The sequence below is a fragment of the Bombina bombina genome, chromosome 1 (genome assembly GCF_027579735.1).
Source record: "Bombina bombina isolate aBomBom1 chromosome 1, aBomBom1.pri, whole genome shotgun sequence".
In the NCBI taxonomy this organism is placed as follows: domain Eukaryota; kingdom Metazoa; phylum Chordata; class Amphibia; order Anura; family Bombinatoridae; genus Bombina; species Bombina bombina.
In genome coordinates this window covers 149,726,576-149,740,387 of record NC_069499.1, presented here as the reverse complement: position 1 = coordinate 149,740,387, position 13,812 = coordinate 149,726,576, and the positions used below count along the sequence as shown (strand labels likewise).

The window sequence follows — 13,812 nt, the reverse complement described above, 5'->3', positions numbered from 1 at the left end:
AGCCGAAGAGCAGCGAGATCAGATGAGTGATAACTCTCACAGTCCGCTGCTCATCGCCCCGTGGCTTTTTGACAGCTTTATTTGATAACTTAGGCGAACGTATTCAAGGTCCGCGTCGGCGAAGGTAGGCGAGATTAGGCGGGCGTATTGGGCCGGCAAAGGCTGAAAAGTAGACGGCTTGATAACTACCCCCCCAAGTCTCCTTAGTAGAATCTAAAACAAGCACTATTTTCAAATGTATTTTACAGCAAAATACAGCAAAATAAACAGTGAATGTATTTTGCAATAATGTTTCTATAAATAAATATTTTATGGGTTGTTAAATGTTGAGTTTAATTGCCCTTTAAGGCTTTTACTTTTTTTCTTCATTACAGTCTATTGTTCCTATTCCGTAGATATGTTGGCTGAGCATCATGTGAAATGTAGTTCCAAAACCTCTGGATGGCCAAGTTTGAGGATGTCTGCTTTAAAGTATTAAGGATTCTATAAAAATTGTTTCTTTGGGACTGAAGTTAAAGGGACACTAAACAATGGAAAAAAAGTTATCTTTAATTGCGATATTATTATACTACAATTATATTAGTAATGTGCATTGTGTTTCATATTCTTACCGTTCTCAATATATTCATATTTTATTGAAATTTTATTGATGAAGCAGCGTTTTGACATGCTGAGAAACGTGTTGCAATAGCTAAGGTGGGCAGCTAGCACATCCCACCTTAGGGTTCCATTGTTATACATCTCCCTTTTTTAAAATAAATTTGTTTTTATCACTAATTTTATATGTAGAACCTTCTCATTTTATCCTATCAGTTACCAATCACTCCCACAGGGAGTTACTTGCTCTAGAGATTGCTATTATATTTATAGTTGCAGTCAACTATTAGGGTCCTGACTTCCTGTTTTCCAGGATTCCAGCCTATCGTGGTGACCAGTAAGCTGGGTTGCTGCCAACTACCCAGCCTGCTCCTAATAGCACTGTCTGAGTGCTCCTCCTAAATGTGAGTACCCTGAACAGGGTTTATTTGTTTCAAAAACAACATTGCACTACTGGTACACACAGGTACACCTTTTGTTTCCTTTGCTTATCTAGATATTGGGCTTGTCTGTTCCTGACTTCCAAGACCACACAGTAAGCTGGGTTGCTGCAAATATCCAGCCTGCTCCCAATAGCACTGTCTGAGTGTTTGTCACAAATGTGAGTACCCTGAATAGGGTCTTTTTTGGGACAGTTTTATTTCTCTACTGGTACACACATGCGCCTCTCTTGTTTCCTATATCCTGTTAAAAATATATATATTATATGTATTATTTAGTAATTAATCATTATTAAAAAATTTTATATTTTGTATAAAAAAAATTGAATTGTGAGACTTTATAAAGATGGAAAGGATACAGGAAGACCGATGACCAACTAAAAATCAGTGGAAACACAGTTTCAGCAGTAATCAGGAGCTAAACGATGAACCTTAGACCACTAAAATGACGCCAGGGACAGTGTGCTTCTTGCACAATTTAGCTCAGAAAAACAGATGAGCAAGTGCTTTAGACTTGGCTCAGGGGTATAAATGGAAATTAAAGTTTCTGTAATAGCTCAGACAGTCCTAAGGACATTGCATAATGTCAACCACTATGGATGGTGTCAAAGAAAAGATTAAACTTTGCTAAACAGCATGAGAGAAGAGAAGTCTGATGAATATTGGGAGCAAATTCTTTAGTCAGATGAGACCAAGATAAATCTGTTCAACTCAATTGGGGTTCAGCATGTTTGTTGTGAACCTGGCCAGGATTTTTAAAGTTAATGCATAGTCCCAACAGTTAAGCACAGAGGTGGAAGTGTGATGATATGGGGTTGCATGAGTGCAAAAGGTTTTGGGAGATGACATTTATAGATGGCACTACGAAGTCCTGTGCATATTCCAAAATACTGGCTGACAAGATGACTCCAAAGGGCATATTTATTAATGTGTGAGCAGACAGGATACGATGTAGCATATCGTTTTCACCAATCAACGATAAATGCTAACAGCATACGCTGTCGGCATTTATCATTACACAAGCAGTTCTTGTGAACTGATTATGCAATGCCGCCCTCGGTAGCAGGGGATGTGAATCAGCCCGATAGTATAGGAACGGGCGGATTGATGTCCACGGCCTCAAAACAGGCGGACAAGTTATGGAGCGGCTGTCTTTAGACCGCTGCTTCATAACTGCTGGTTCCGGCGAGCCTGAAGGCTCGCTTGGAAACAGGGGCATCAAGCTCTATTCGGAGCTTGATAATTCGGCCCCAAGTCTCCAGAAGCTTTGCAGAAAAGGAATATTCCAGCAAGATAATGATCTAAAGCATACTGTCAAACCAACTAAAGAGTTTCTAAAGAAAAAATAATGAAAACTATAACCTGGCCAAGTATGTTGCCTGAGTTGAATCCAAAAGAACACCTTTAGGGTATTTTAAAGAGGAAGTTAGAGTAACAAAACACATCCAGCCAAGAGCAGCTGGAAAAAATAGTTTCTGAAGAATGGCAGAATATTGTGCAGCACTCAAAAGCACTGTAAAAAATCCAAGATTTCAATCTGTAAAACTTACAACTTGTAATACAATTGATATTTCAGGCGCATAGAAAAATTTTTAAAAAAACAATATCGCTCAAAAGCAATGTTAGTTTGCCCTTTGTAGACCATTGCATTATAAAAGGACGAACATCAGAGGATTCTGAATATGTTTAAAAGAGTTTAATCAAGGTTATAGAAGTGAGAAATAAGTTGCCATAGAACAAACTGATAGAGCATTTTCGGAATGAATAAAGTTTAAACAAGGTCAAACCACAATGGTTGATGGATTTTTACAAAACAAATCAAATAGCACAGAAATCTAAAACATGTTTTTGTCTCTCACTAATAGTTCTATTAAAAGAATTGTTTAACCCAGTCTCTTGGGACTGCAGCATTTCCAATCAAAGTAGATTTAAGTTAGTTTTCCTGTCAGGTCATCACTATGTTGCAAAAATAATTTTATAGCTTTGTTTATGTACATTGTTGTGAATTACTATATAGGACATGTTGATTATTTTAATATTTTATTGTCGTTTATTTGTGCATTATAATTTGTGCATATCCATAAGAAATCTCATGTCATCTGATAAATGTTCAGAGTAATTTAGATGTTTGTCACACAGAAATAATGTAAAAAAAAAAACAATTGCTCCACTTATCAAGCAGTGGAGCTCTTGCTGCAAGTTAGAAACATATACTTTGACAGTAGATAAGAACAGAAAGGCCCATCAAATCTATCCATATTGCACATTACTTATTTATTAGCCTTATGTCTGTCCAAGGCATTTTTTTACAGTCCTTGTATCACCTCTATTGGAAGTTTATTCCATGAATCAACCACCCTTTCAGTAAAGAACTGCTTCCTCAGATTTCTCCTGAAACTGATACCCTCTAACTTAAGATTTCGACACCTTGTTTTGGTATTGCTTTTTGTATTTTGTGGTAAAAAACAGATTCCACTTTTGTTAAGTCCTTTTATATATTTGAAGGATTTTATCATGAAACCTTTTCCCTTCTCTCATCTAAAGTAGACATGTTTAGAACATAGAGCCTTTCTTTATACATTTTATATTTTAGACAATGTACTATATCAGTACTACTCCTTTGGGCAGTTTCAAGTTTCTTTATATTTTTCTGGAGATATTGTCTCCAAAACTAAACACAATATTCCAAATGAGGCCTAACTAGTGATCTGTATGAAATAAGAACCTTGCTATTTCTGTTGCTAATACCGCTCCCAATGCAACCAGGTATTCTACTGGCCTTACTTGCTGCACTGCTGCATTGCTTACCAAATTTCTTAACCTCTCTACCATTTCAGAGGTGGTGCAGTTTAAACATCCTAAATTCATTTGGGGGGGGATTCACAGTTCCTGCAATTGGCAGGGCTCTCCAGTAGGGAACTTTTTCATCTGTGACTTGATATAAGAAGGATTATATTTCTAACAGTCATCAGTTTTACTCTACATACATAAATGCTGCCGGAGAACTTTTTTTTTTAAGATCCTACCCACCCCTTCAATTAACAAAACACTCTGCTACTTTCCTCCTGTAACAGAGGAAGAAGTCTCCATACTCCTATCTTTGGCTTATCTCACAACCTGCCCACTAGATCCTGTTCCTTCATGACTTCTTCCCTCACAATGTTGAGATATGCTAAGAACATTGGAATGTAAAGTAAATAATGTGTGTATATGTATATACATGTGAATATATATGTTTATATGTGGATTTATGTATGTATAAATACATTTAAACATATAAATACATAGATACACATAAAAATACACAAATATACATATCTATCTATTTATATATATATATATATATATATATATATATATATATACACACATTCAAATATTTAGACATATATATTTGTATATTACGTATGATGTGTTAAAGTACGTAATTGATTTGTTTCTGCACATATATCCAGTGAGTGCCATCTTTCACTTTGTATTGTTATTAATATTTATATTAAATATTTTTATGAGAAAGTGTATATATGAGTGTAAAAGTTTACAATTACACTTTATGTTAGGTCTTCAGGTGTGTCAATCCTTAATCACAAATATTGTTTGCACTTGAACACAACCGTTTTTAACTTGTAATATGCATGCTAGTTAGTGCGGTTGTGGTATTACTAATTGTGTCCCGTGTTAACTTTTGCACGTCACTTGTAATCTAGCCCTATATCGTAAATATGAAAGTCTTTCTGCAATGGGTCTGTTCAATTGTTTGTATGGAAGTAACAATTAGTTACATGGTGTCAAGACTGTTTATGGCACATACTGTAATATGTCTACTTCAAATAAGATCATTGCAGTTTGGATACAACACATTTGTCTTATACTGAGATGAATAGACAGACAACAGTATGGGAGCTGACCTGTTCAGTAAAAGATTACTTAACATAGCGGTTTATTACACAACTGTAAGGACAAGAAATATTTTAAGTGTGTAAACTTTAGGAAATAAAGGAAGTGACGTAAGAAGATTTTGATGCACATACATTAAAGGAGCACTAAATGGCAGGAAATAGTTTCAAATGGATAACATTCTTATAAACCTGCTGCCATATAGTTGTCGAGACAAGTGCACACTCCTGAGCTTACGTCTCTGCTTTTCAACAAAAGACACCAAGAGAACCACTAAGAACATTTGATAATAGAAGTAAATTAGAAAGTTGTTTAAAATTGCGTGCTCTATCTGAATCATAAAAGATCATTTTTGGGCTTCATGTCCCTTTAGTTATTTTACAAGATAATTTCCTGCTGAGTATAAAGTATAGAGACAATTAAAAAATAAAGGTAAAAACTTACACTTATTAAGTAGTAGAAAACATCCAACAAATAGCAACTATAATCTCTTAAAAAAATCATCTGCTTCAGGAGGTGAATTAAAAAAAACATACGCCTAGATTACGAGTTTTGTTGGTAAAGTGGTGCTAACGAGCCTTTTTTTTCCAGCGCTCCCTTAAGCCAACGCTGGTATTACGAGTTTTCTGAATGGCTGCGTTAGCCTCAGAAAAGTGATCGTTGAGCCAAATCTAGCTCCACTTCAACCCGCAATACCAGCGTTGCTTACGGTAGCGATAAGCTGGAAAAACGTGCTCATGCACGATTTCCCCATAGGATACAATGGGGCTGAGCTGGCTGAAAAAAAACCTAACACCTGCATTCTATTGGCTCATCCAATCAGCCAATCGGATTGAACTTCAATCCGATTGGCTGATTCAATCAACCAATCGGATTTTTCCTACCTTAATTCCGATTGGCCTATCAGCCAATCGGAATTCGAGGGATGCCATCTTGGATGACGTCATTTAAAGGAACCTTCATTCGGCCTTAGGACATCGGAAGAAGAGGATGGCTCCGCGTCGGATGGATAGAAGATGGCTCCACTCCGCTCCGGAAGGATGAAGATAGAAGATGTTGCCTGGATGAAGATTTCTGCCGGTCCGGATGTCCTCTTCTGTCCCATCGCTGGCCGGCTGGCTGAAGACGGCTCAAGGTAGGGTGATCTTCAGGGGGGTAGTGTTAGGTTTTTTAAGGGGGGATCGGGTGGGTTTTAGAGTAGGGGTGTGTGGGTGGTGGGTTGTAATGTTGGGGGGGATTGTATTTTTTTTACAGGTAAAAAGATTATTACTTTGGGGCAATGCCCCGCAAGAAGCCCTTTTAAGGGCTGGTAAAACAGCTGATTACTTTGTAATTTAGTTTAGGGTAGTGAATTTTATTATTTTGGGGGGCTTTTTATTTTATTAGGGGGCTTAGATTAGGTGTAATTAGATTAAAATTCTTTTAATATTTTTTTATTTTTTGTAATGTAGTGTTTTTTTGTACTATAGTTTAGTTTATTTAATTGTATTTTAGTTTAGATCATTGTAGTTAATTTATTTAATTAATTTATTGATAGTGTAGTGTTAGGTGTATTTGTAACTTAGGTTAGGATTTATTTTACAGGTAATTTTGTAATTATTTTAACTAGGTAGCTATTAAATAGTTATTAACTATTTAATAGCTATTGTACCTAGTTAAAATAAATACAAAGTTGCCTATAAAATAAATATTAATCCTAAAATAGCTACAATGTAACTACTAGTTATATTGTATCTATATTAGAGTTTATTTTATAGGTAAGTATTTAGTTTTAAATAGGAATAATTTATTTAATTATAGTAAATTTATTTTGTTTTATTTAAATTATATTTAACTTAGGGGGGGTGTTAGGGTTAGGGTTAGACTTAGGCTTAGGGTTTAATAACTTTATTATAGTAGCGGTGATGTTGGGGGTGGCAGATTAGGGGTTAATAATTGTATGTAGGTGGTGGCGACGCTGGGGGGGCAGATTATGGGTTAATAAAATTTATTATAGTGTTTGCGAGGCGGGAGTGCGGCGATTTAGGGGTTAATACATTTATTATAGTGGCAGTGATGTCCGGTCGGCAGATTAGGGGTTAATAAGTGTAGTTAGGTTGTGGCGATGTTGGGGGGGCATATTAGGGGTTAATAAATATAATATAGGTTGCGGCGATGTTGGGGGCAGCAGATTAAGGGCTCATACGGATAATGTAGGTGGCGGCGATGTCCGGTCGGCAGATTAGGGGTTAAATAATTTTATTATAGTGTTTGCGATGTGGGGGGGCCTCGGTTTAGGGGTTCATAGGTAGTTTATGGTTGTTAGTATACTTTGTAGCACTGTAGTTAAGAGCTTTATGTTCCGGCGTTAGCCCATAAAACTCTTAACTACTGACTTTTTTATGCGGTTGGAGTCTTGGAGGTAGAGGCTCTACCGCTCACTTCTTCAAAGACTCGTAATACCAGCGTTAGGCAAATCCCATTAAAAAGATAGGATACGCAATTGACGTAAGGGGATTTGCGGTAGCCTCGAGTCGCGGAAGAAAAGTGAGCGGTAGACCTGTACCTGCCAAACTCGTAATACCAGCATTAGATAAAAAGTAGTGTTAGGACCCCTTAACGCTGCTTTTTAAGGCTAACGCAGAACTCGTAATCTCGCCGATAGGTTCTTACTTCAATGGGGCACAAACCGTAATGCAATACCTAGCACTTCCCACAAAAGCAAAATTCAGTCATTTGTTCTTCAATACAAAATAAGCAAAAACAAACATAAACATCAACTTTCAAATGGCCTTTAGTGTCCCAGTGAGCAAATTCAAAGAGAAAATGGACATCGGTATTGGAATGTTACATGAGTTATACACAAATATGAATTTACTGTTAATTTTGAAATAATTTTAGACAGCTTTAATTTGAAGGTTACTCATGTACTGCATCGACATCTTTAATTGTTGCTCTTTCATATGTGTGATACATGTTACTAGTTACGTTTTATGAATACATTTTATTTAACTTAATGTCCAAATTAAACTTTCGAGATTCAGATAGGGAATGTAATTTTAAACAACTTTTCAATTTACTTTTATCATCAAATTTGCTTTGTTCTCTTGGTATTCTTAGTTGAAAGCTAAACCTAGGTAGGCTCATATGCTAATTTCTAAGCCCTTGAAGGCCGCCTCTTATCTGAATGCATTTGACGTTTTTTCACAGCTAAAGGGCATCAGTTCATGTGTATCATATAGTTAACATTGTGCCCATGCACATGTAGTTATTTAAGCGTCAGCACTAATTGCCTGAAAAGAAAGTCTGTCAAAAAAAATTAAATAAGAGAGCATTTTGCAGAGGTTTAGATACAAGGTAGTCACAGAGGTAAAAATATATTTATATAACAGTGCTGGTTATGCAAAATTGGGGAATGGTAAATAAAGGGATTATATATATTTTTAAAGAAAAAAATTGGTGTTTACTGACCCCTTTAACTTCTAAATATAACTTTTGTGTATACAAAATATAGTCATAAATCAATAATATGTTTATGTATGCAGCAGGGTAAATTGGACAGAAATAATTCATATATTTCTGGACTCACCTGTGGTCTTGGGTGACCAGTTACAAGACAGGTTAACTCTAGTGTCTCCCCTTCACGTATTGTATAGACCCTTTCTGAATATCGCTCTTCCTCGATGTTACAAGCAAGTCCCGAATGAATAATTCGCACATTGGGTGGAGCTGTCCGAAACCAACATAATAAAAGAGAGAGAAAAAAAAGGTAAATAAAAACAACAAAAACAGTTCATATATACAGTATATAAAACTATATGTATGATTCTTAAAACATCATGGGTGGCTCTAATATTAAGAAATAACATTTTTATCTCTGTACACTGGACAACGAAGTTGCTGAAATCTTACAAGAGAAAACAGGAAAATCTTTCTGATAATACAATGTATAAAACAACAACAACAAAAAACAAGTGCAGTACTATAATATAAATATAAACAATATTATAAATTAATACAGACATTATATTTCATTCTGTGCATATGAAACACTCAAATTGATACAGACATTATATTTCATTCTGTGCATATGAAACACTCAAATTGATACAGACATTATATTTCATTCTGTGCATATGAAACACTCAAATTGATACAGACATTATATTTCATTCTGTGCATATGAAACACTCAAATTGATACAGACATTATATTTCATTCTGTGCATATGAAACACTCAAATTGATACAGACATTATATTTCATTCTGTGCATATGAAACACTCAAATTGATACAGACATATTTCATTCTGTGCATATGAAACACTCATATGTTTCTTAGTAAACTTCATATATTGCTAAGTTATTTGCTATTAGCTGACCCAGTAAAATATCAAGAGTGAATAATATACTTAAAGGGACACTGAACCCACATTTTTTCTTTCGGGATTCAGATAGAGCATGAAATTTTAAGCAACTTTCTAATTTACTCCTATTATCAAATTTTCTTCATTCTCTTGATATCTTTATTTAAAATGCAAGAATGTAAGTTTAGATGCCGGCCCATGTTTGGTGAACAACCTGGGTTGTCCTTTCTGATTGGTGGATAAATTCACCCACCAATAAATAAGTGTTGTCCAGGGTCTGAATAAAAAAAAAGCTTAGATGCCTTCTTTTTCAAATAAAGATATCAAGAGAACGAAGAAAATCTGATAATAGGAGTAAATTAGAAAGTCGTTTACAATTGCATGCTCTATCTGAATTAGGAAAGAAAAAATGTGGGTTCAGTGTTCTTTTAAGATTACTTAATTTTGAAACCTACATATTAATATTAGCAGTTTATTTTATATATTAACCAGAACTGAATTTTTTTTCAATACTATTTTAATATTGGAGTTGTAAATCATGTTTTCTGCATCTAAGCCTACAAGCTAAAGAAGCCGACAGTACAAATTCAGTATCCTGAACTGACCTACAGCTTTCAAGCTTCCTTGTGCGATTGGTACATATAGTTTAGATAATAATTTCCAAGGGAAATGTACTCTCATTTGTATTCAGTGTAGATTGATTACCATAGGAAACTCTTACTATATATGAAAACATGGTTTGTTCTGTTACATATGACTAGCAATTGCTATATAAGATCATAATAAAGAATTTGATGTTGTGCAGCTGCATTCTATAAAATCATTTTTAATTTTTATTAGTTGCTGAACTTATGTTTTAAAATGTCATTTCATGTATAAATACTCACCTATGGCTATTATTTTGTGTGTGGATAAACCATAATCAAACAATATTTTAAACTGATTTCAACAACCAATGAAATAAAAGTCTACACATGTGAATAAGTTCATTTCTAACATTCTGAAAATATAATCATAGTAAAAGTGACCAAGTAGACACAGTACCTTGCTATTAATTAGTTAGATGATTTATATATATATATATATATATATATATATATGTGAATAAAAAATAGAATAAATAACACTATCATAGATCGTGCAGGGTGCATAACTTGTGCATAGTCTCGTGCTAACCATAGCATATTAAATAAGCATGCTCTATATTTTTAATGGATAATGCAAGTTCCTTCTCTTGTATTACAAGTGATATGTTAAAGTGAATGTCAATTTTCAGCAATGAGTGCATTGATGAAAGTTTACATTGCACCGGATTTGTAGAAATACTTACCTTTTACTTCTCCAAAACCGCATCGCTGATCCCCCGCCTTCTTCTTCCTGCTGTACAAACACAGCAATGACGAAACCGGATTCCTCCAATCACAGCCGGGCATCACAAGATGGACGCTCTGAGGGGAAGCCATGATTGGAGAAAGCCGGTTTTGTCATTTCTGACGTCAGTACAGAGGAACTGAGGCTGGGATCGGCGATCCGGTTTTGGAGAAGTAAAAGGTAAGTATTTATAAAAATTTGCCCATGTTTTTAAAAGTATTTTTAAAAACCGGGCACTCATTGTTGAAAATTTACCTTCACTTTAAATGTTGTGCTCAAGTGAAATGCAACATACCACTGGTAATTTAAGCACTTTTTTGTGATCTAAAGTAAATCATTATTATTGAAGGAACCGTAAAATCATAATTAGACATTCATGATTTAGACAGAGAATACAATTTGAAACATCTTTCCAAATTACTTCTGTTATTTAATTTGCTTCATTTTCTTGTTATCCTTTACTGAAAGGTTTATCTAGGTAAGCTCAGGAACAGCAAATAACCTAGGTTCTAGCTGCTGATTGGTGGTTGCATTTATATATATAAATATCTATATACCAATTGTCATTGACTTACCCATGTGTTCAGTAAGCAACAAGTAATGCATTGTTGTTCCTTCAACAAAGAATACCAAGAGAATGAAGCAAATTTGATAATTGGAGTAAACAGGAAAGTTGTTTAAAATTCTATGCTCTGTCTAAATCACCAAAGAAAATTTTGGGTTTCATGTCCCTTTATTTATTATATTATTATATTATATTATATTAGTATTTTACTATTTTTCAGACCAGTTAATATTCAGCCTGATTCCTGACTACTCTCTTGCCTGTCAATTATGTACTTTGCTGCTAGATTGTGTCTAGACCTTAGCCTGTCCCTGACCTTTCTCCTACATCCTGATTTTGTGCCACACTGCCCAATTGTTGCTCACTTTGCTTGCCTGACTATAACCTGACTTATCCCTCAGCTCCACTTCAGACCTTACCACAAACTTGAGGACCCGCAAGTCAGAAAGTAGCGGAAGGAGAAACTTGCGGCTGGCACCTTTCAGTTACAGCCAATTCACAAGGGAATACAAGATACATTTAGGCATTTAATAAATAAAAATAGTCTTAAATATAAGAAAACATATGAAACTTAGTACTTTCTTTGACTTTCTTTAGAAATAATAAATAAATGCACAGTAAAGTACAGTAAGTGTTACATTATTTTTCTTTGTAATCATAGGATTTTCAGCTGAACTGTACTGGGTGCATTAGTAGGGATTAAATATTTAAATCATGCTACTAAATAGGTTTTATAAAGCAAATAGCCATTTACCATTATTGCATTTTTAGTGGCTGTTACATCATGCTGGGATCATCCAAATCAGGTAACAAATCATAGAGTTTATAAATAAAGTATAACAAATGTGGAGATATTTGGAGCTGATTTAGTATAATTGTGTATCTTAATTCCAAAGTATTTTATGATTTTAAGGTTATATTTTATAAAAATATAAGTTTACATTGAAAACATTAAAATGGAGCCAAAAAGAATTTGGTGTAAAGTGCTTTTGGCTGCCTTTCTGTTGCAGGTTTTCAAACTTCCTAATTCTGGTTTACAAACAAGCAAAAATGTCTTTAGGCATTAAAAATAATCCTACCCTCATTTATGTTTCACATTCTACAACATTTTGGGCTTGATTATGAGTGGAGCAATATACCCGTTTAAGGGCGCACGTTAAATAACCACTCATTAACGCTCCCGCAAGCTTGCGGGTTCACTTTGCACTTAGTAAGACCTTTGTTAAAAAGGTCTGACATAGAGGTGAATGGGGGATTGTGTTTTTACTATAAATATAATGTACATTGCGCCTGACTTGCAATACTAGCGCACATTTTGCTCCACTCGTAATCTAGGTCCTTATAAACCCTCATCTGTGATCAATTCAGCAGCAACAAATGTGCAAATATATCTAAAATATTTAATAAACCATTCAAACTATCAACTTTGTGAGTAAATATCATCTTTTATATTTCCAAGTATTATTTAATAATTAAATATATTATTTTACAGGGGGTTTTTTTTCATTCAAAATCAAGTCTACAGATATATTTTGCATATAACACATTATACTACTAATATGGCACCATTTAAAAAAGACCACCGGACCTTGCACACTGCCCACATTTAACTTTGCACAAGCATCTGCTTGCACAATACTGCCCCCTGCTCGCTGGTGGCTAATCGGCCCCAAGCAGGGGCTGTCAATCATCTCAATCAAAAAGTTTTGTTTTTCCCTCTGCTACACTTTAGGTGGTAGAGAGGTTAAAGGGACAGCACACTATAAAATTGTATCTCCCTTAATGTGTTTCTAATAACTTTTTTATCAGATGCAGAGTATAAAATGCATGAGATTTGCTTTTTTAAGGCTTATTTGTGTATATGAATCAGCCAATTTTGTGTTTTGAAGCCACAGCCTAATAAAATGGGTTGAGCTTGTAAGTATAATCAGATCTCATTACTTTATCACATTGTGTTCATATACTTGCTGCTTTATCTTATATCTGTCCATAAACCAATCACCAATACTTGGAGAGAACAATGGAAAATTAACATTTTATTACCTTATATCTTCTATATCCCACTGGGAGTGTAATTTATTCTGCTGGCTGTGATTACATAGCTTGGCCGCAAGGCCTAAAATTTTCAGGGTAGGTGGGGATACCACAGGCTAAATAAACTATTTCAAATGCCAATATTATCAAAAATAAATGTTACAAAGGCAGTGGGTCCTGATAATATTCATCCAAGGGTTTTAAAAGAACTTCGATCAGTGCTAACTGTCCCATTAACTGATCTGTTTAATCAGTCACTATTAACAGGAGCTGTCCCAGATGATTGGAGAATAGCAAATGCAATACCTCTTCATAAAAAGGGCAGTAGAGAAGAATCTGGCAACTACAGGCCAGTTAGTTTAACTTCAGTAGTAGGGAAATTAATGGAAAGCCTCTTAAAAGAAAGAATTATGACTTACATAAAGACAAACAATTTAGAGGACCAAAATCAGCATGGTTTTACTTCAGGGAGATCATGTCAGACTAATCTAATTGACTTCTTAGATTATGTAACAAAAGTATTTGACAAGGGTGGAGCAGTTGATGTGGCATATCTAGATTTC

The 13,812-nt window shown here is 34.8% G+C and overlaps 1 protein-coding gene across 1 annotated transcript in view; it reads right to left on the bottom strand.

Moving 5' to 3' along the window:
• MDGA2 (MAM domain containing glycosylphosphatidylinositol anchor 2) overlaps positions 1–13,812 on the bottom strand; it is a 1,262,343-nt gene that overhangs the window by 805,695 nt on the left and 442,836 nt on the right. The window contains exon 2 of the mRNA XM_053697669.1: positions 8,503–8,642. Coding sequence (XP_053553644.1) covers positions 8,503–8,642 — 140 coding nt within the window. The remainder of the gene's footprint in view (positions 1–8,502; positions 8,643–13,812) is intronic.